This window comes from Polypterus senegalus, chromosome 9 (genome assembly GCF_016835505.1).
Source record: "Polypterus senegalus isolate Bchr_013 chromosome 9, ASM1683550v1, whole genome shotgun sequence".
NCBI classification, from domain to species: Eukaryota; Metazoa; Chordata; class Cladistia; order Polypteriformes; family Polypteridae; genus Polypterus; species Polypterus senegalus.
The window spans coordinates 176,069,326-176,093,052 of NC_053162.1; the positions used below are offsets into that span (position 1 = coordinate 176,069,326).

The following is a 23,727-nucleotide window of genomic DNA, read 5'->3' on the forward strand; positions in this document are numbered from 1 at the left end:
TCACGTTCACAAAGTCGCACAGTGCCCGAAATAGAAAACGAAGTTGTCAAATATCAAAGTCGCCGTGAAAAGGCGAGTCGTAGCCCACTGTTTGAGTGTCACATGAAAGCTTATTTTGCCATTAAAGTAGAACATCATAAACTTCATCTTAAAATCGTTTAATTTACTAATTTCTCAAAACCCATCGTAACTAAAGTAGCACGTTACATGCTTTGTTTTGTATTTGATTTTCTATGTGCTCTGTGTGTGTGAATCACTACGTGCTTCTTAAACGGGCTTTCTCTTCCTCCGACAGGACACAGAATCCATTACATTTGTGATATTACAGCTCTCTGAATAACCAAAATACTGAGATGTATACATGATATCATTTTCATGATGATAGGAGTTAAAGCGTGTTATTAAACATGTGAACACAGTGGCGCAGTGATTGTTCATGTCTCACACAGGATGCTTGCAGCGGCGTGCGTGACCTTCGATGAAATACTTTATTACAGAAGTACTGTCTCTTTCAAACTTACTAACCTCCAATTCCTGTCCTTCCTTTTCTTTCTCCAAGTAACCAATCGCCACACAATCAGCTCAGTAATAGACGTTAAGCCATCTGTAAGCTTAGAATGACGATTCTTCAAAACTTTTAAGGAACATTGAAATATCTTCGTAGTACAAGTTTAATTACTCTATCCATCTATCCTGCCAGTGTTGCGTCAGCACCAGCAAGAATACAGCGCGAGGCGGGAACAATCCGTGAACGGAGCGCCAGTGGCTCGCTAGCACTGCGGCACCGTGTAGTTAAAGTTCAAGTTTTATCTGTATACTAGGCTGACCCGCCTTTTAAGGCGACCGACTTTTAAGTTGACCACTTCTTAAGGCAATTCAATATGTAGATCAATTTGATATTTTATACAAACTCATTCATTTGGTTATATTGCATTTGAGCGCTATTACTTTAATACTCGTAGTTTCTGTTATTTTTTTGATGAAATTTAAACTTTTTTTCTATATTGAGGTCGCCCTTTTGAACCCCCCTGATATTTACTACGTGGTGAGGCATTTGTACTCCATCAACATTAATTATTTCCAGAGACATCATTTTGTCTATTTTTCCAGTGCATCGCGCACAAAAGCAAGAGAACGATGGGAGCTCTGCTCACATCATGTCGCTACCGCAAGCTGCAAGTAGTAAGTCTGTGATAAGCGGAATACCGCTACACTTTCCACTCACGGGACGGAAGGACAATCCCGACCGCTTTTACATAGTAAGAAACAAGAAGAAGATATCGCACAGTCTGGAGTAGAAAATCATCTTTTACCTGGAAAAACAAAACTACAAATCCCATCGTGCATTGCAAAATGGACGGGCGTGTGAAACTCAGCGCCTGCGTAGCACTCACGGGACGGAAGGACAATCCCGACCGCTTTTATATAGAAGGAATATAATAAACATGCATTTCATCTTAAAAATGATATTGTCATCATATGTAAATACGCGCTTTATAAAGTGCCTCAGGTTATGTAATATAACTGTATCGCAAGTTTACAGTGAGATGATTGTACTTATAAGTACAGACAGTTCTACAAGGAGCACTCGATGGACTGACTGAGTGCATTTAGAGTTCTTGGGATGAAACTGTTTCTGAATCGTGAGGTCCGTACAGGAAAGGCTCTGAAGTGTTTGTCATATGAGAGCAGATCAAATAGACTGTGCGTATGGCTGAGGAAATGTGTGCTTGATGCTGTATCCTGATAATTCTCTTTCCGATCAGCTGCTGAGCTGTGATTCACACTCAGATACAGTGATATAAATACTCTGAGTGGTACAGTGAGAGTAATATGGAAAAAGATGATCCGCTGTGGGATCCGAGGTGCAGTGAGAGTAACAACGCTAAAGCAGTTATGGTATTTGGAATAGTTTGACCATTCTGTGGACCATTATATTGTTACAGGTTAATTACAATCAGATGCATTAAACTAATAAACAACATGAAATTAATTTCAGTGTATTTATAAAGCCGTGTCAGTGATGTGGATCTTAAAAAGAAAGATAAACCATACAGGAACAGTAGCACTGCTTTGACGTTGGGTGCCGCCAGTCTGCAAAACCGAGCAGAGAACTTGCGTATGACAGGGTAAGAGCTACCGTGGAAATGTGCGTGGCTTTACGCCAAGTTTTGGTTTTATACATCGCGATTTGAACGTGGAAACGTTCTTACACAACATTTTTGTGCATACGCACCATTTATACATGAGACCCCAGGACTGCACACAGGACTCCAGATGTGGTCTCACTAGGGTATTACACAGTTTGAGCACACGAGTCGTATTTAGCAAACTGGACATTTTGAGCATGGTCTGAAGTAGTGGACGAGTGTTGGTGACCTGTAAGATTTTTATAGTGTAGCTCACCCTACATGATGTGGACTCGAATGTCTCTGGTATTCTCCTGACATATGCAGTCTAGTAATGTTCTGAAATGGCTAAAGTTCTCCCAGACTGTACCTTCAACTCCTTTGATGTGTGATTTTTTTTCTTCTTCTTGTTTTCCTCTTCTTCAGGTCAAGCTGGGAGCTCCCAGATCTGAGAGACAAGAAGACCCAAGCAATAAGTGATTCGGACGGGGTGAACTACCCCTGGTATGGCAATACGACGGAGACGCACAAGATTGAAGGCCCAACCAAAAAGGACTCCAAGTTCCTGGTCAGCATGAACGACAACTTCTACCCCAGCGTCACTTGGGGCATACCCGTCAGTGCCAGCAACGTGGCACAACTGACCAGTATCCGTAGGGACCAAAGCTTTACCACTTGGCTGGTGGCCATGAACCAGGCCACCAGTGAGACCATCGTACTGCACACCATCAAGTGGCGGATGAGACTGCACATCGAGGTGGACCCCAGCAAACCTCTGGGCCAGCGTGCCAAACTGCTGGAGCCCATCGCCCAGGAGCAGCCTCAGATCCTCAGCCAAAATGAACCAATCCCACCACACGCCATGCTGAAGCCCAATGCCAACGATGCTCAGGTTCTGATGTGGCGGCCAACCTCTGGGGATCCCATTGTGGTGATCAAACCCAAGCAGTGAAAGAGGGGATGTCTTGGTCCATGAATGTCATTTCTGAGGTTGCACCTTCACACGTGGCTCGGATTATCACTGTGCAAACTGAACCCTGGCAGTCTTATGCTTGTGTTCTGAAACAAATACTTGACTTTGATGGACCTCTCGAAGTATTCATATGGATACATATTTTTTCATCTCAACTTTTTTTTTTTTTTTTCATTTTGGATACTCAAAACAGGGAAAATATTTTTGATTCTAAACTGGCAGGGGTCTCTTTTCGCCAAAAAGGAACACAAAATACTTTTCTAACATGCAAAATGTCAATCCATGCGGCCTTAAGTTTACATTGCTTTTTCATGAAGGAATCTTTGCCTTAAATAAAAGTGCTGGATACAGAATCCCCTGTTCCCCAGGGATAGATTCAGATCCCACCAAAAAAAATGTGCACCTGCTGCCCCCCCACCCCACCGCCGTGACAATCCCCTGTCCCTCCCCCGCCCCCTCGCTCTTCAACATCACGTGACTCATCTTGACGGACTTCATCATCTCAGGGGCTTCAAGAGATGGAGGGCATTGGTGACCTGAATGCGAATTCCCCCCTTTCACCCTGTTTCATTTACGACGTGTTCAACTGTGAGAACGTAGCACTGGAGATCCTGGGGATCGTCTGGCATCTCCCGCCTAACAAATCCTGACGAGACTGAGAACTCGAAAATCCGCGTTCAGTGGAGACTGGTTGAGGATTGAGCTTTGTGTCTTGCTTTGCGTTCAAACTTTAGCATTGACCTTACAAACACAGGTACTTCTGGACGGATGACGACCCCCAACTTGTATGGTTCCATCGTACAAACTGTAACCAATTCCACCCAAATGTTCAGAGATTGGGAAAGAAGAAGGAAGCGATAAAATGTCGGGAGGCCACGGCTTTCTGCCTGCTGTGGAAGTCGTGTTCTCAGAAATTGTCAGTTGTGGGAGTGAGGTGTTCCCGCCTGGGATACACGCCTTGGTTACTTCATGTGGTTGGTGATCATGTTTTCGTTACTCTCGATTTCTTTCCCATCTGATCCTTATGTTGTGCATGTGTGATTTGGAACAAGCTGTGTCTCTTTCCTGTTGACGCTCGGACAATTTGCTATTGTGTTTGCACAGGAAGCTTTTTTAATTCAATGACTTCCTTTAGCCCTCCTCATTCCCCCCAAGAATGGTGTACCCATGTAATGTGTACGGAATTGGAACTTTTGGGAATAGAGCGATTTAATGGATTTCAGGTACACAATGTTGATTTCATGTGAAAAAAGAAAAAAAAAAAAACAGTGGGAATTCAAAAGTTATGACTGTCCTGCGTTATTTTGTTACCCACACAACTTTCTTTCATGATGCGTCTTTTACGCATTCGCTCCGAGAAATAATACGGATCTTGTCGGTTATCATCTTCCTAAAACTGAGCTACTACTTTATGTTTTCCCTTAACATTTACTGGATGATTTGTTTTCATAACTAAACCCATGCAGTTTAGTGACGGACGAGGAAAATTTGTAATCTCGTATTTTCGTGCAGAACGGAAATAGCGAAGTTTCAAATAAAACAATCGTCTATGGGTGACCCTCACTGGACGACAGCAAACATTATCGAAAATGTCCACGAGAGAAATCTCACATTACTCGTGTTGCATATTCCACGTGTCAACTTGTCCGTTTGTACGTTCACAACATCTTAAATGAACGTAATTTTAATTAAAATATTGTTAAATAAATCACCTCCAGAAAACATTCTCGTGAGCGTAAAGATAGATAGATAGATAGAATCCGTGTGTCAAGTCGTGCAAATCCTGTGTATTTTTGCTAAAATATTGTTAAATAAACTATTTAACTATAACTATATATAGAATGGAATGCGCTTAAACAAGAAAGAGCTTTTGAGTTGAAGTCCCCGCCTCTTCCTTATTGATTGGTCAGGAGTCCAGCCCTGTTACAGCTTAACCATTGGCTATCATTGCATGTCATGTGTTATCAGCATTGTGCACTTAGAGACGAGTACAACCAGAGATAGCCAACATCACCAGGAGTTTGGGGTCAGCCTTGCACTTGTGCATATCAGAGGGGTTTCAGCAAGTTTCACAGACCCCCGCTAAATAATCCTGAGTCATTCCAGTTGTGGATGTGAATGGAATTTGTAATGGTGGTGGTCCACAGTTCAAATACGTGGTTACTTCTGAGTTCATTCTGCATTCATTCACGAGTTTTATTCAGGGCCGTCTGAACAGCATCCTAGGCCCCCCCCCCAAGCACTGGGGTCCCTGTTTTGATAGTAAAACCGAAACATACATGGGTATCAGAAACATTGTGGGCCCCTTGGCCTGTGCTCGTTGTGCCCATATGTTAAGACGGCCCTGGCTTTAATTTATGGAGAAGTTGTGAGAATACAAATGGACGAGTTAACACGTCGATTATGTGACATGAGTAATGTGAGACTCTTTTCATGGACATTCTTGATATTGTTTGCTGTTGTCCAGAAATGGTCCGTGACGCTGCGGGTGGGCTCCATGCTCTCCCTCATGCTTGGGAGCTTCTTGAATCCACCACTTTTGATAACGTTACCGAGATGAGCCAGGCAAATGAGGACACATACGTAGCAAGGGGTCGGTGTAAAAAAAGTGAATAATAAAAAACAGTTTTTATTAAAACTCCAAAAACAAAACAGTGTCCAAATTAAAGTGCAGTGCAATCTTCAATCAAAAAAACAAAATCCATTAAAAGTCTCAGATCGTGGAGGTTAAAATATCCAATAAGTAAGTCTTTAAATTTGAGGTTAAAAACCCCTAGGCAGGCGCGGCCCTTTATAACTGAGTCTCCGGTGAAACCATTTTTTCCTGGCATCTCCTCTCCTTCTTCTATGTGGACCTTGCTTCTAATTTTTTGGGCATCTATTTAACATTTTGAAATTTACTTTATAAAGTTCATATTTGCTGTTTGTTTTGATGCAATTTTGTAAACGGTGATTATGGCTGAGGCCACAAGGGTCACAATCTTGATGCCATTTACAAAGACGCGTTTGTCTTTCGGCCATTTTCTATCTGAGTTTGTGGACAAATCCCCGGAGCCTACTTAGCGTTTACTAAACTGTTTGTTCACAACTTTTGTTTGTACCTTTTTGGCTTTGGTTCCTCTGCAAGTGCGCCTTGATTTGCTTTTTATGATCCTAGCCTGTTTTGTTTTTTAATGATGTCTTATTTCCTTGTTTTCTGCTTAAAAATTGTGTCTTTTTCTTCCAGAACAGCACATAAACTTTGTGGAATTAAGCTAAAAAAAGAAAAAAAGCAAATCACAGAAACTGTGAAAAATAACATAAAATACACATAAATATACATACTAAACAACAACATTCAATTACGACAATTTCCTTGTGAAGATTTACAGTTTGGTACAGCCAAATACATCTTACCTAAGTGTGTCATTCACGTTAATTTAGGAAGTCGGTAAAATTTGAGGCTGAGCTTCGCGGTACACACAGCCGACTATCTGATATGTTCCCGTTACTTTTACTACAGGTAAAATTCAGTTACAATGAATATTTTTACAATGAAATTTTCATTACATTTAAGTATTTTTATCAGCAGATACTTTCATCACAACGAAGTTCCCTCAAAATGCTTGAATGAATCATCCACAGAGCAGTTATCTCTGTGGTCGCAACTCAGTTGTGCACAACGATCCCCAAATGTGTACATTTTTTTCTTTCCTCGTACTGTTGTTTTTGCTGTGTTTGTTTTCGGTGGTTTTCAGTGATACCTTTTGCTTATCTCTCGTCAACATTTGAAAAACATCCATTGGAATTTAACTAATTGTCACCCTCCTATAGAAACGGCAGACACGAAAAAATGATAAAACTTCTCGATTGCGGCAAAAAGAAAAAAGACGTTGCCAGTGAATTCGGAATTTTGCCATCGACACTGTGAACTTTCTTGAAAGAGCAAAAAAAGAAGAAAAATCTTGGGTTGCAAAAATATTTGAAGATGTTGAAAAAGCCGTTTTTATGTTGTTCAGTGAGGCTCGATCAAGAAACATTCCTATTAATACGGCACTCATTCAAGAAAAGGTGAGGTTTCTAAACTCTCTTGGGACCTCTGTCAACGGGACAACACGCTGAAGAGCGTCCCGAAGTGCGATCACCGGGTCTGTGGAAGACTATTTACCTGTTGCCGGGGCAACAGCAGGCTCGCAGCTCTGATGCAGCTTGGCACTGAAGCAAACAGTAAAGATCTCGATGGGTGATCCGAGGCACATTGTAAATGCAGGGCACAGGATTACTTGGCCACTAACCTGGTCATGACCCTGTCTGACTGCTGTGTCTCTGTATAGGAGAGCGGCAGATCCGCAACAATAAATAACCCTGCTGCTTCTGTTTCAAGCTGAATAAAGCTGGTTTTCCTAAAGTACTGAGACTCAGGCTCATGTTTTGGGATGGAAGACAGGAACTTATAATGCACCCACGATCTTTTAGGATTCACTTCTGTGGCGCTTCACTGCAGTGCTGAGAGCCTCTTATTGCCCTGCCTTAGCAACAGACAAACAGTCTTCCACAGAAGCGTCAATCGCACTTTGGGACGCACTTCGGCGTGTCGTTCCCATTGGGTGGGGGGATCCCAAAAGAGTTCATAAACCTCACAATATGAAGAAGAAGAAAAGGATGATTCGGCATCTGATTGATAACTGTGCTGCCCACATCATGCTTCATGTTCACGTTGAATTCCTCCCGCCCAATTGCACAGCATTGGGTTTGGGCATCATTCGCACCCTGAAAGTGTATTATTGCAAGGAAATGCTGAGAAAAATTCTTGTCAGCATAACTTGTAGACAGGAGAAGATTAAAATTAACAAGAAAGAAGCTATTGAAATGATTGCAGATGCCTGGACGCAAGTTAAAGAAAGCACTATAGTGACAAACACAGAATCTCATTACTACGAAATATTTTTTAGGTCCCTGGCAGTTCGTTGTAATGGAATTTTACCTGTATTTCAGTTTTTCACCGATTTGTACCTCATAGGTGGATTTAATAAATCATTGTGTACCTCCCCATTATTTCATCCCCTTTGACCCACAAGCTGGTGGACATGACTGACCATTCGTCATCCTCCCGTCTTTTTAAGTTTCACTCCTTCATGATTTCTGTTTGAATGAGGCAATGACGGTTATCCTTCTGAACGATGCTGCCGCTTGGTTTCCATGGCTTCCTGGTACACACATCTTGCTATCTCCTTCCCGTTGCTATACGTCAGGTTCTCACTTAAGAATCAAGGGGACAAGAACTTCTCTCTTATGTCATTCCCAGACAGTCACATGACTTGTTGCAGCCTTCCTTTGGTTTTTACGATTCCGAGGTTTCACGAAATTTATGACGCCGAATAAAGGATGATGGTAATTCTGCATGTGTCACCTCAAGAGATGATCCTGTCACCTCATTCGCTTGACTTACGCCATCATACAGTTGACTACATATTCTTCCCCTGTCCTGTTTCAGTCTTTCATGAAGTTGCAGGAGTAGAAGTTGCTCATAATTTGTTCCCATGACCCCACTATCTGCCAGCATCCCTCGACTTTTATGTCTTCATGGTCTTGTGGTCCACACGTACACAGTAAACAAAACAAAAAATCACAGGAACAAGAAAATGAGTGTGTGTGTCCTCCGGCAGAAAATGTGGTTCTGGTGTTCTCCCGACTTGCCACCTTGTGACAGGAGTAACCTCGTGCATTCCACTTGTTTGTAAGATTTGCCATGGGGTACCCTGGAGTGGTTGAAGAGAAAATCAAGAAGTTGTAGTTCACTCGGTTATTGTCGGCTTCTTGGATCTCCTAACCGCTATATTGGAAATGCTGCTCGACTTCTTAATGAAGCTGTAGGAGTTTTGAACGCAATCAGATTCGAACATTCATTTGAAGAGTGGGGTGTGGGAGCTGATATTCAAACTTTACATCGGACAGTCACGGTCCCCCTAGTAGGTCAGAGTGGGAGGTGCCGAAAAGCCGGTGAAGTATGAAAAACTGCCGATCCTGTGTGCTGGCCCAATTCAAGCCCTCTACACCCATGACTGGTGGCCATCTTCTCTTGACCTCATTCTTCAGTGATCTTGTATTACATCCACAACAAGTTTCAGGACACGGAAACATGATAATTAGAGACGCCTCTACTGTTTTGTTCCCATACATGGATGGTTTGACCATCAGGGTGTTCTGGGTACTCACTCAGGGTCCTGTGAAGGCAGGGGACTTTTTTATCATTGACTATCTCCACGTACCGGATTCACCAAGGACCCAATTTAATGTCTGCATACGAAAATCATCAGGGGAGAAAACCCCCCCACCCCTCTTCACCGCTCGAATCTCCATACCCATTAAACAGCAGGGTGTCTGCGTGCCGCATTATAAAGTATGGTCAACTATCTCCTAAGGAGCTCCATTCATTAAGTCACCCAGGGGCCTATGGGGGTCTTAATCTGGTTTTGCTCCTATGACTCCCTGTTTTAGTGCACGTCACAGTCCGCCGGTATCCCTCAACATCAACAACAACATTTATTTCTATAGCACATTTTCATGCAAATTATGCAGCTCAAAGTGCTTTAGATGATGAAGAAAGAGAAAAAAGACAAATAAAAGTTTTAATTTAGAATAAGGGAACACTAATTAACATAGAAAAAAAAAGTAAGGTCCGATGGCCAGGGAGGACGGAAAAAAACAAAAATCTGCAGGGGATCCAAGGCCACGAGACCATCCAGCAAGCCCCCTCTAAGCATTCTACCTAACATAAATGACCTCAATCAGTCCTCATGGCATTCAGGGTTCTCGTGGAAGAACTTGATGATGACGGTCATGTGGACTTCTGGCCTTTAATCCATCAATGCAAGGACATCACGACTAATGCTGCTTCATTATTTTCGTGACCTTCTATTTCATGCATGCAAAGTAAGAAGTCACTGGTTTCAGATGATTGGGTGTCTCTGATCAGGTGGCGCTACCCGACTTACTACCTTGTGCATGCAGCTGCCTGCCTTAGACAACTAGGTTGTCTCTGCCACTGCGAGATTTACCATGGAGTACATGAGGAGTGATGGTCATCCCTGGACATTTACTGTTTCACTCTTCCATGATCTTACATTACATGTTGTGGACAGTATGGGGCGCCAGAGATCATCCATCCCCAAAACACAACCCCACAGACACCAACTCCTGTTATAATAAAGATGGTTTGCTTTTCACACCACCTTCTGCAAAGGTTCCAAAAGTGTAACCAACACAAATCTTTCTTTTCTCCTCCTCTACCCCACTCAGGTGAGCTTTGTCCACTTCCATCTCTTCCATCTCTGACTCGCCTGGATGAGGTTGAGCATTTTCTTCTATTCCGATCACAAGAGTACTTCTGGTTCTAGGACATATCCCGATGGAAGTACTTTCGGGTCAAATGGAAGTCCCACAAATCAGGGATGAGGAATCTCTTTGGCACCCCTCCGGCGGCGTCCATGGAACTCAACAAAGTTGTTCTACGGGACTACAATGTGCAGAGTGGCTTGTGGGTATCTGCACAGGTAACATCGCCCAAAAAGAGGCCTCCTATTGTTCTGGGGGTTGCCCACCGTTGTCCTACCCGTTATCTTCCCCAGTCCAAATATACTGGCTGGGTCCAACAAAACTGGAATACCCGTGTACCCACTGTCGCATTGGCATCTTCTGTCGGTTTTCTGGGCGAGACAGGACGATCTCCATCCTGGTTCTAGTGTCGTCATAGGGCTGGTCTCCCATCCAGTTAAAGGAACCGTACTTCATCCCAGCCAGGATGCCTGCCCATGTGCACCGTCCATCACAACGTATAAAAGTCGAGGTGACTTTATCATTTCGGTGTTTCTTTGAAAAAATGCTAATGTTTATGAACATAAGAAATGTGACCAACAAAAGGAGACCCTTCAATCCATCCAGTTCGTTTGTTTAGCTAATAGCGTAGCTGTCCCAACATCTCCTCCAGATCCTTCTTAAAGTTTGTGAAGGTTTCTGCTTCCGCTCCATGTTTTGGTAGTTTGTGTTCCAGATTCCCACAACTCTTTGCGTGAAGAAGTCCTTCCTGGCTCCAGTCCCCTTAATTTCCAGTGGTGTCCTTGACTATGCGATTCAACGTGTAGTTGAAAATTTCCTGCTGGATCAATGCCTTTTGAAGATCTGGGTCAGGTTCCTACATAGTCTCGGGACTAAACAGGTGAAACTCCCGGAGTCTGTCACGGTAGCACATGTCCTGAAGTCCCATGATGCACCTGGTTGCTCTCATCTGCATAGCTTCAAGTGCTGCTCTGTCTTACTTGTAGCCTGGTGGTGGTGGCCAGAGCTGCACCCGGAACAGGTTTAGTTCTCCAAGTCTGTCACAGTAGGACAGTTCCCATAGTGCTCATGTCTGTCGTCTTCATCTGAATTTTATTCCTCTCCATATAAAATGAGAAGCCTTGGGAATCACAATAATCTTGGATCTTCTCCTCAACATTACGTTTATTTTGTTTCAAGGAGATGCCACTTTATACACATAACTTGGTAAAGTCTCCTCAAATGTTACAGCTGCACACACAGACTGGCAGGTTTTAGGTGTGGGGTAGTGGGGTCATTGACGGCCCTGATGGGGGCTCTCGACAGACTGAGTGAGTGATCTGAGTGTCTGGGCTTGCGAGTGTCTTGATAAAAACCAACATGCAGGCCTTTAATGACCTTGTGGGCACGGCCATCAGCAGAGTGTCTGTCGGTGGAGAGAGTGTCGACCTCGTCGAGAGGCTTACCTACCTCTGCAGTGACATTCATGACTCTGATGACTCTTCCTATGAAGTCAGTAGACAGATTGGGACAGCATGGAGGGTCATGAGGTCGCTGGAAAGGGGTGTGTGGCGCTCCTGATGTCTCTGCAAAAGGACGAACGTCCTAGTCTTTAGAGTCCTGGTGCTTCCTGTTTGCGAGACATGGATGCTATCCAGTGACCTGAGATGAAGACTGGACTCCTTCAGTACTGCATCTCTTCAGAGAATCCTTGGGTCCTGCTGGTTTGACTTTGTGTTGCTACTGGAGTCCCAAAAGAGGCACATGACCTGCATTGTGAGTGAACGTCAGTTACGGCATTACGGCCATGTGGTGCGATTAGTGATCTGGCTCACAGGACCCTCACTGTTAAGGACCTGAGTGGCTGGACCAGGCCAAGGGGACGCCCATGTAACACCTGGCTACAGCAGATAGAGGGTCATTTCCAGAGGGTGGGACTGGACCGCGTGTCTGCCTGGGGGTGCCATCCGGGATCCAGAGCTATTTCATTGTGTGGTGGGTGCTGCAATGCGGTGGCCCAGTGCATGCCCCCCAACCTGACCTGACCTGTAGTGAAATGGCGGTGCTGTTCCACCACTCAATGGCTTCTCTCGGTCATGAGCCTCGACTATCAAACACGCGTGGAACTGAAGAAGTGTGATGGGGAACGACGTAATGATTCATGGAATAGGAGACACTTTCACAACTGCATTTCACTTTCATAAAATCTGCGCCTAGAAAAAGCCTTCACCCCGTTGGAGTTTCTCCCAGTCGTTTGTTCTACGACGTTGAATCCCAGTGGACTGATTGGTTTTTTTTTTTCACAACTGATCAACAGTCAAAGTGAAAACAGATCTCTGCAAAGTGGCCGGAATTACTGACCAACATAAAACACAACTGCACTCACCCCCTTCACGCCAGTTTTTCGTAGATGGCAGCCATGACAGCCTGGAGTTGCTGTGCTCGGGTCCCTTTCTGTCTGCTCTCTTCTTCTCCGCAGAACTGTTCAGCTCTTTGAGGTGTCATGGAGGTCCTGAGTGAACAGCCCTCTGTCAAGTCCACCGCAAATTCTCCGTCGGATTGCGATGTGGACTCTGAGTCGGCCACCCCAGGACATTCGCCTTGTTTTTCTGAAGCCATTTCTGTGTCTCTCTGAGCCTTCTCCTTGTGTTTCTGGTCTTGCTGTCTTCTCTCAAATTTCAAGCCTCTTGCAGACTCCATCAGGTTTTCCTCCAGGATTTCTCCGTATTTTTGCTCCATTTGATTCCCAGAAAGCATCCCACGTCCTGCTGCACTGAATCACACCAAGACTCTGCCAGATGTGATTGTGATAATGTGTGATGTGACATGACGTTTAGTCTAATGGCCAGAAAAGTTAATTGGGGTCTCATCAGGCCTTAGTATCTTCGAGTCGACTTCCGAGTCTGCCAATGAGCCTTCATCTGAGATGTCCTGTGCATTTTTTTTCTCTTTGCCACACCCCCTTAAAGCTGCGACTGGTGGAGCCCCCCGGGCACAGTTGCTGTCTGCACAGTTTCTCCAGTATGAGCCACTGTTGCTTGTCACTCCCTGCAATCAGAGGTCTCTTGATGGCCTTCCTCACTCGTCTTCTTCACATTTTTTTGTGGACGGCCTGCTCTAGCAGATTTCCATGCCTTCACGACTGCTTTAACTGGATATTCAGTGACTTGGAGATTCTCTTGTCTCCGTCCCTTGACTTGTGCTCTTCATGCAGTCACTTGTTGTGTTCTTTTGTCTTCATTTTGGAGGTTAGACCACCATACTGACTCACTACAAGCTGGTCCTTCCACATTCAGGTGCTCCGTTGATGGAGATTGTAGAACCAGTTGGTTGCCCCATTGAAGATTTAGGGGTGTCACGTGTCATGTCAAAGGGTGTGAACACTCATGTGATCAACCATTTTGTGTTTTATATTTGTAATTCATTTAGCCGTGTAAGTGCCCGAGAGGAAGGACAGACATCCCAGCCCAGACTGGATACCTTAATGGAAGGAATGCTGGAATGGAGACCCAACCCGGCTGCAATGCCCTATAACTTTCATCTATAATGGATGGACTGGCTCAATATGGATTCCAGGAACGGTTTATACCCCCAAACAGAAGGTGGCAGTGTTCCTCAAGGCTGACCCCAATCAGGACACCCACAGGGCTGTATGAGAATTGGAGTCCTTGTGTACCACCAGGGGGCGCCATTGAGGGAGGACAGTACTGGTTTTCATGTAACCCGGGGAAACCGGCCGCAGTTCCGGATTTTGCTTGAAAAGAAACCCTCTGCCTCATATCATGTCGGGGGGCAGCAGGTGACACTCAACTGGGAGGTGACAGGAGTAAGAAATGCATTTAATTAAAGTATTTGGCCCAAGTGTGTGCTTGGTGTGTGGGTGTGTTTGTGTGTGTCCTGCGGTGGGTTGGCACCCTGCCCTGGATTGGTTCCTGCCTTGTGCCCTGTGTTGGCTGGGATTGGCTCCAGCAGACCCCCGTGACCCTGTATTCAGATTCAGCGGGTTAGAAAATGGATGGATGGATGTTTCAGCTGGCATTTGTGCTCAGAAGTGTGGGTGAAAATTAAAAACCCATTGTGTTGGGTAACACTGGGTCTGAGGTTTGGGGCTCAGTGGAGCCCCCTTGTGGTCGCAGAAACTGATTGTCACTTTGACATTAAAGAGTTTTTTTTCTGTTGATGTGTAACAAAAAAAGCCAAATTATTCAAAGTCATATAACATAAAAATGTGAAAAGGTCCATTTTTGACTAAGCACTGCACGTGACATTACGTTTTGGTTTACAGGGTCTTTACTGTCACGGGTATGAAGCAGCAATGCAGACACAACCCACTTAAGTCTATAAAGTCTATAGATTATATTTCTGTCTACAGTCAGTCAGCTGGGACTGTCATATTGCAAAGGGGTTTAATCTCGAAATACCCCGCCGCTGTTTACACCCCTCCTACAGTGCAGTTCTGCCTCACGTCACACGTCATGTCACCTGTGCGTTTTCCTTACGTTTGAAATTCCATACACAGGAGGTGTGTCATAGTAGCAGAATAATTAAAAAAAAAATTAGCAGATGCCAACCAACCACATGTTAGGGAGAGGCCTGGGAATGGGCGGGTCTGTCTGTGATGGACAGGGGTCCCCTCCAATCAAATCCCTGCAGCCCAGTAATCAAGATGAAGAACTTCTTTGGAAGATTTCTGGCGTCTTTGTCTCTTGAATTAAACTAATCAAGTCCTCATAAAACGCAGCTATTAAATTATGCAGAGTGCACTGGACTTTCAAAGCTCGCTCTGCTTAGAGCCGTCATAAATCTGCCGGCGAGCTTCAGAAAGCCCCCTGAGTGGGATTTATGCTGCGGCACTTTCTACTTAGCAAGCAGATGAATTAATCAAAGAAAAAAATGAATTGTGAGATCGTTGAAGTGCTGAGCGGGTCGGCTTTCTCTTCTTCTAGTTAACATAGGGGGGACGCATTGAGACCCCCACCCCAACAGTATTCAGCTAGCCCAAGCTGGACAAGCCTGAGTTAATCAAAGCTTTAATAGCAGCTCTCCTAGAGAAGGGTGGCCATACTGGGTTCTCCTCCATGTCCAAACCTTTTCTAAAGTGACGCCCCATTCCTGTATGGAATACTCGTACAGACCACAGCGGCCGACCCACCCACTCTTCACCCAGACCCTTATCTGTTGCTGCAAAGAGACAAAATGGAGAAGCTACAGCCCTATAAATGGCGGCCAGCGATGATCTTCTGCCCTCTCTCAATAACTTTGATTATTCAGTTCCAAAAAGTCGAAGGGGCAGAAACATCCCCCTAATCCCCCCACTACTACGACTGATCTATTTTCAGGCTGGCTTATTTATAGTCAAGTGCATGCCTGACTGGGCCAGCGCTCCATGGCTGAGTAATGGAAAGTCAGTTTTAAATTCACATGACGGTCGTCCAGTCTAACTTACTTAAAATTAGGCAGTTTTTCTTTAAATGATTTTATTTGTTTGCAAAATTAATTTAAGATAATGGCATCTGGCTGTAAAAAAATCATGCCGGAAGCTCTATTGTAGAAGTCTAGGCAAAAGTAATAGCTGCCCCATATGAAAAGTGGAATAGCCATGGAAGAAGGACAGAGGACAGACTGATAGCCCACCAGTCTGGAAGAAGCTTCAGCCCAGCAGACAGTGGGCTGGGTGTGCGGTGACGAGAGCCACGTTGGTGTCAGCGGTGGGATGCAGCAAGTCTGCAGGGTCAGCTCCGAGCAGGTCACCTCACCCGGCTGTCCTCCAGATACGCAAACACTTGAGCAGCGTCCTGATTTTACACGTCAGCCAAATAAACTGCCGTCAGCGGTGGGATTTGTGTGTTAGACAACAATATGAAAAACTACAGTAGCTCTAAAGTGACATCAAAGCTCCAAGAACAGAAGTTCGGGAAGGAACAAAGCTAAAGACCAAAGCAGCACAGCGACTGGTGGAAATTTCATTTTGGAGGTGCAGACAAGAATTCACATCCTGTGTCTGATGAGGTGTGAGACGGTAAAGTGAAGGCTCAGCCAGGGAGGAGGAGTGTGTGTGTGTGTGTGTGTGTGTGTGGCCAGCGATAGACGTGCTCTCGCACCTCCACCTAAGGATGTTGGGGTGGCTCCTTAATGGAGAAGCTTCATTCAGTTCCCGATATCATTCTCAGATGTTCAAGTCTGTTTAAGATGTCAAGTGGAGCTCAAGGGACAGAAGACGACAGCAAACGAGCAGAGTCGCCTTCAGAAACAACAAGTACTCACAAGAATTCAAATAGAAGTCTTCATGACAGGTATAATGGAGGACCCTCTTCCATTGGTGGTAACCAAAAAGCAAACAGGAGGCAAGCAATGCGCCACAAAATGACAGAGTTTGAGAAACACACGTTATGGGGACGCGACTGAGACAAAGAAAGGCGTAGGAGGACCACTGAGGGCACACAAAGGGCATGAAATATACATTTATGTAATAGCCTGTCTTTAACAGGTACAGGTAACACCTATATATATATATATACAGTATATATACACCTATATATATATATATAACAGTATATAGAATATACACACAGACACACACCACACAGACAGACAGACAGACAGACAGAGACACACAGACAATCAGACAGACACACACACACACAACACACACACACACACAGACAGACAGACACACACAGACAGACACATACACACACACACAGACATAGACACACAGACACACACACCACACACACAGACAGACAGACAGACAGACAGACACACAGACAGACACACAGACAATCAGACAGACACAGACAGACAGACACACAGACACACACACACACATATACGTATGCGTGAGTGTACAGAAACTCACACAGTGCCTTTTGGACTAAGCTGTACATCTTTTTAGTGATATTGGACAAAGACCTGTAGACACACAAGGAGAACATGCAGACTCCACAAAGACAACAACTGGACATCTGTGAGGCAGCAGCACTAACCACTGGACCCCCAGCATGTAAATTATAATAATAAGAAATTACTATATCACGTATACAGTTTGATAGCTTTGGGCATAAATTTACAAATCCATCCATCCATTTCTCCTTCAATTCATTTTGTAAATCAGCTTTATCCTGAGCAGGTCACAGGGAAACTGGAGTTTAACCCAGCAAGCACAGGATGAAAGTACTGAAAAAAAAGATATGTGTGTGTGTTTGTGGGTGTATTAACACTCTCTCTTTATACATATGCTAGCTATGCTACCTATCTAAGACAGGGTGAAATCTAAATAATCAGCTTTAACGTGTGCAGTGCACCACCTGTCGGAGTGTAGTTTGTAATGCATGTCGGATTAAAATTCCAACAGATGGTTCATCGCTAACATTTGTAGCAATAAAATGCATTACTACAAATGAGTATGATGTACATCTGTTGGAGTTATGCAATGCATTTTATTAAACTACCAATAAATGACAGAGACATAGCAGCTTTTATTTATTTATATATATATATATATATATATATATATATATATATATATATATATGCATGCACAACACAGTAAAGTATAGAGAAAATATAAAGTATTTCAATTAATACAGAAGAGAAAAAAAAAGGGAAAAGAAAAATGCACTCATAAATGAAGACTAACAGCTTCTGCCAACAACAAGGCTCAAAGGGAGCGGGCATCGCTGTGTCTTCCGCAGTTGCAGGTCTGTAAAGTACTCCTACTTCAGGGGTCCTTCTGGTCTTTATATTGCACTCCCAGAAGGGGCGGGGCTTCCTTTCATGGAAAGGAAGTGATGTTGCTTATCCTCCAGGTGTGACTGTGTTTGTGAAAGGAGATGTCGTTACAGACAGCGCCCCCTCTCGACTCAGGGTGGTATTGCTTACCTCGTGATGTCCTGGAGATATCTCCTAAGCATGTGTGTGTGACTATGTATGTATATATATGAGTATATATCACTTTATACTTTATGCTTTCTCTCTTCTGCGGTGGGCTGGCACCCTACCTGGGGCTTGTTCCTGCCTTGTGCCCTGTGCTGACTGGGATTGGCTTCAGCAGACCCCCGTGACCGTCTGTTAGGATATAGCAGGTTGGAAAATGGCTGACTGACTGACTTTCTTTGCCTGTGTACTCTGTGTATATATATATATATATATATATATATATATATATATATATATATATATATATATATATATATATATATAAATAATATACATATGTATTATTATTATATATTATGATATATACATTGTAACAAAGGCGCTATATTGTGCCTGACCCGACACAGATTGGACACAGGAGGCACGTATAAAAATAGATAAACTTTTATTTTCTTCAGCTGGAGGGCACGTCTTCCCCGTGTCCCCCAGCCATATCACAGTCCCAAAGCACAAAGTACCACACCAAAACACTCCTCTCTCTTTCTCTTCCACCATCACTCCTCCTTCCACCCGACTTTGGCCATTGAGTGGCGGTTGCTGGCTCCTTTAATGGCCTACCCAGAAGTGCTCCAGGTGCTTCATCACCTGTTTCCATGTTGCACCCTTGGGTGGGGCTGAAGATTCGTCCAGCTGGGCTCAGGTACCCATGCCGTGCCCCCTGGCGGCCACCCCAGACCCCAACAGGGCTGTGGAGAACTCCATCTCCCATGAAGCCCTGCGAGAAACTGAGGCACCGCGCCTACCCAGGGTGGGCGGCCATCCAGCGTACTGCACCGTCCAGGGCTGCTCCCCCTGAATACCCATCGAAGGGGCGTCCCGGCCGTCCGCCATAACATATACAGTATGCACAGAGAGAGAGTGAGATAGACAGGCAGACAGATATGGAGAGCAAATGAGAGCCTTGAAAGCCCATTTATATTAGTCAGGTATTTCTGCCGGGTGCTGCTGCATATACAACTGATCAGATCCACAGGCTGTATATACAGACACGCTCATGCACAGATATTACCGTGAGCAGACATGAATGTGACATACAGTAGGTATACATGTACTGTACATAGTTAGACGGTTTACGAGGTGTGGCAGAAAAGTAATGAGACTGGCAACAATGCAAGCGATCTGGCAACGCTGAGCTGTTGTCCTTGATAGAGCCCGTGTATCAGTACCCTCCCATAGCTCAGTGCGAGTTTCAACTCCTTCCATTAACTACGTGATTTTTGTGACTGCTATTAGCGAAGTTGTGTTTTTGGTTGTGCGTCACGCAAAATGGAACAGCGGAATTTGGAGCAACGTTGTGCCATTAAACGGCAAGTGTGACGTCTGAAAAGTTAAAACAGGCCTATGGGGGACATTCTTTATCCCGAGCTCAAGTTTTTCAGGGAGGCCTTCAACTTCGAAAACCAATGAAAACATCGAACGTGTGAACACTCTTGTGAGATCAGACCGTCGTTTAACATTATGAATGTTGAGTGAACAATTAAATTTGAACAGATTTACCGTTCATCAAATTTTGACTGAACATTTGCACATGCGACAGGTCGGTGCCAAAATGGTGCCGAAAAACCTCACAATTGAGCAGAAGGACAATCGAAAAAACGCATTCCTGTGGTTCCCCAGCCCCCTTATTCACCTGACCTCAGTCCGTGTGACTTTTTCCTAAACTGAAAAATGTCCTCAAAGGACGTCATTTCGGGACTTTACAAAACATCCAAAAGAGTGTAACGGACATGCTGAAGACCATACCGGTTGAAGACTTCCAGCGCTGCTACCAACAGTGGGAACAACGTCTCCATCGGTGTGGAGCTGCCCAAGGGAACTACTTTGAAAGGGATTGAAAAAAATAAAAACTTTGGTAAATAAAAAATCAGTCTCGTTACTTTTCTGCCACAGCTCGTACATAAAGACACACACACGTAATGTACCAACATATTCTGCAAACACATCCACTTTAAACTGATAAAGCAGACATACAGTACCTGCACGTGTGACATTTATGACACGACCCGAGAGCACACATGCCATATATGTGTACACACTCACACTCACACTCACACTCACTCACTCACACTCACCCACTCAGTCATTTGCTGTCACATGAGATCGCGAGCCCCTCCATCTCCAGTCGTTGTCACTGCGGAGGCCCCCATTACTCTTTAATGAGCAGGACAGCTGTGTGGCGGGCACGTCGTCCCACTCTGCTCTTCCTGCCTCTCGTCAGAGACGTGGGGGGCACTCATCCTCCACTTAATGCAGATGCGTGGCGTAGTGGGGGGTCTTGTAGCCCCCACCCTCCATTTTCAGAAGTGTTCCTTATTATTCATTTTATAGGACATAATCAGCTGCAGCCCACTGATGTCCCACCCAGAGTTGGTCCACGACTTGAACCCGAGGATCGCGTCCACCATGACCCTGAGTTGATAGAAGAAAGTTTAAAAGACTGATAGAGAAAAAGAAACTGGATTATTATTTTATAATTTTATTTTTTAATCTTTCATTTTTTAAGAGTTGGAAGTAAACAGACTGCACAAGAGAACCGCGTCACGCTCACGGTGGTCTCTTGTCCACAGCAGACCCCTTATCCCATTTATTTATTTTTGTATTCATTTGTTGGTTTCCTTTACAACTTTATGGAATTTAGAAAATGAAGGACAGGAACTGTGGCCCTTAGCACCTGGGTGGGCTCAAGGCACGTTGACACCTCGAGGGTCCCCACTTGATCAGTTTGATTTATCAACCCCAGGATCAGGCTACCTACCCCATGTGGACCGTCTTGTCCTCCTGCCACCCTACTTTCCTGTTCAGAAGCCTTTGAAGATGATGAGGTGTTGGGGAGGGCGAGGGTTAATCCATTCTAAAAGTGGGCTGATGCCCCCCCCCCACCCCCATGACTGCCCGTCACATTCCATGAGGATTGACTGGCCTAATCTGAGGCGTCTGATGTTACAAAGCTGGTATGGACGGCATCAAAAATAGCCACAGGCTGGCATCGTCTAGCGTGGTAATTTAACACCGGGTCTCAGGTGACACTCGCTAGGCACAGGAGATGCACTTCGCTGAGTGCTCGTGTCACCAGATGCCATCGATGCAATTTCAGTATGACAGAGTGGGTTCAGTAAACTTAATAATACATGGGCTGCCCTTATGAAACCCACCCAAATTGGAGGGTACACTCCTCTGATGCCACAGCTTGGCAGAAATGTGCTGACAGACTGGACAACTGGAGCCCCCTCTCTAACAAGGTGGGCTCACAGGTGTTTTTGTGCCTGAAGGCCTGGCATGAGTGGCTGGTGGTCATCTACTTAATGTCCAGCATGTCACTAGGGTGTCACTAGGGTGGCACTTGGCAGAAGGCCTTACAGGTTTAAACATTTTATGCAGTCATGCACAGCAGACCCTCATAAGTGACACTGAATGGACCTCCTGAGTCTAAGATAATGAAGCTCAGTAGCAGACTGGGGTGGAAACTGAGCAAGGCACTTTATAATTTTATATGGCGCCTTTCACCATCCAGGCCACTTTGCCTGTACAGTAGAAACCTGGCATGTAAAGGGGCTCATGGGGGTCTTTGTGTTTTATATAACACTTTTCAGATGAAACACCATTCCGCGTGCCAAGAAAAATGGCTTCCATATTGCTAAAATGTGAACCCTGGCTCAGCCAGTAGGACATTTTGTGTGAGGTGAACTCCTGAACCTCCATTTTATATAGCGCCTTTCATTGCCGACACCATTTACACATGCAGATCGATTGTTTCTGTGTTGCTGAAATGGGGGCACCAAAAGGTGAAATGAGCCGTCCAGGGTCAAACAGAAGATGGTTTAAAGTGAGCCTGTAACCGTGTGGTTCTATATAGCGCCTTGCACAGTGAACCGCACTCTGAGACCCTTTATGCATACAACAGAACAGCTTCGATGTGTCTAGAATGTGAGCCCCTCCGTGTACCGAGGCTCATCCGGCGACACACAGCCATGCAATGGAGGCCGATGTGACTGCGGTTTTATATAGCGCCTTTCATCGCCAACGTCAGCACCGTTATCTCTACCTGTGAAATGGAATCGGGGTGAGCCAAAAAGAAGTACCACATTTCAGAGGTTTATTTTACAAAAACGCTACAAGATAAAATGAATGTAATTACGACACAAGAAAGGGTATACAAAATAGATTATTTTCACTGTGATTAAAAAATAATGTCTTCAAGGCGGTGGCCATCATTAACGTTACACTCTTCGAGGCGATTTCTGAACGCTCGCATGACTCGCTCGGCCATTTCAAAGGGGAATAGAAGAATCCTTGAGGGCTTCAAGGTTTTGAGGTCGGTGTGTGGATAGCTTCGACCTGAGACAGAAATCGCACGGAGCGAGATCAGGCGATCGTTAAAGTCACCCGACATCGCCGCGCAGGGAGATCGGCTTCCCCGCAAAACTTGCATGGATCTCCGCGTAAGCCGTATGAGATGAGGCCCCATCTTGTTGAAATCAGACATCCACCAGATCAGTTTCTTCCAGTTCTCTAGTATTTCAGTGTAACGTTCTGAAGTGACGGTAATCGAAAAAAAAAAAAAACCAAAACCAACGTAAGGGCCTACAATAACAAATTCTACAACGGCGCACCAAACTGTAACCCGCTCACCGTGCAGGGGTCTCTGATGAAGTTCACGAGGGTTGGTTTCAGCCCAATAGCCAAAGTTTTGCTTATTTACCCAACATTCAAATGAAAATGGGCCTCGACGATGGCATCTCGATGAACGGTTTGCAGAATGTTGGCGCACAACTCTCTACGGCTCTCCCAGTCTCTCTCAGTGAGTTCCTGCACTCCCACCATTTTGAAGGGATGGAAATTAAGGTCCTCATGCAAAATCCTTCTCAAAGACGTGTTGGAAATGCCTAAGGGAGAAGCGCGCTGAACGTCTAGGAGACAGACTGCAAATTGGATGTTTTCAGGTGCTCGTCCAGTTCGAGGATGGCCTGGAGATTTTATGTTCAATGTTGACCCCGTCTGTCTAAATTTAGCTACCCACTGAAGAATTGTTTTTCGATTTGGGACATCATCATTAGGAGGAATGTTAAAGTGCGTTCGGAAGGCGCGTTGCGTAGTGATGATGGGTTCGTTGGTTTTGACGAAAGCTTTGACAGCGAAAGCACGGTGGGCACCGAGCCAAGGCATGTGGCCGACTGAAAACTACAAGGGCTCGCCTTTCAAAGGACCCCACCCTGCCCAACCCACTCGGCTGCCTCTACCTTGAGATGTGTGATACTTCATTTTGACTCATCCTGTATAATATGAAGTCTAGCAAGTGAGCTGACCCAGGAAGTTCGCATAGTGAGCTGAGTCTGTGAGCTGGTAGTGTTATATAGCGCCTTTTCTATAATAAGCAGCATGCAGGCCGCTTCACCC

At 44.8% G+C, this 23,727-nt stretch overlaps 1 protein-coding gene across 2 annotated transcripts in view; it reads left to right on the plus strand.

Annotated features, from left to right (window-relative positions):
* fam78ab (family with sequence similarity 78 member Ab) overlaps positions 1-3,498 on the plus strand; it is a 37,548-nt gene extending 34,050 nt beyond the window's left edge. For both annotated transcript variants that reach the window (XM_039764389.1, XM_039764388.1), the window contains one exon: positions 2,556-3,498. In XM_039764389.1, coding sequence (XP_039620323.1) covers positions 2,556-3,081 — 526 coding nt within the window. In that variant the 3' untranslated portion in view covers positions 3,082-3,498. The remainder of the gene's footprint in view (positions 1-2,555) is intronic.
* Positions 3,499-23,727: the final 20,229 nt, after the last annotated feature.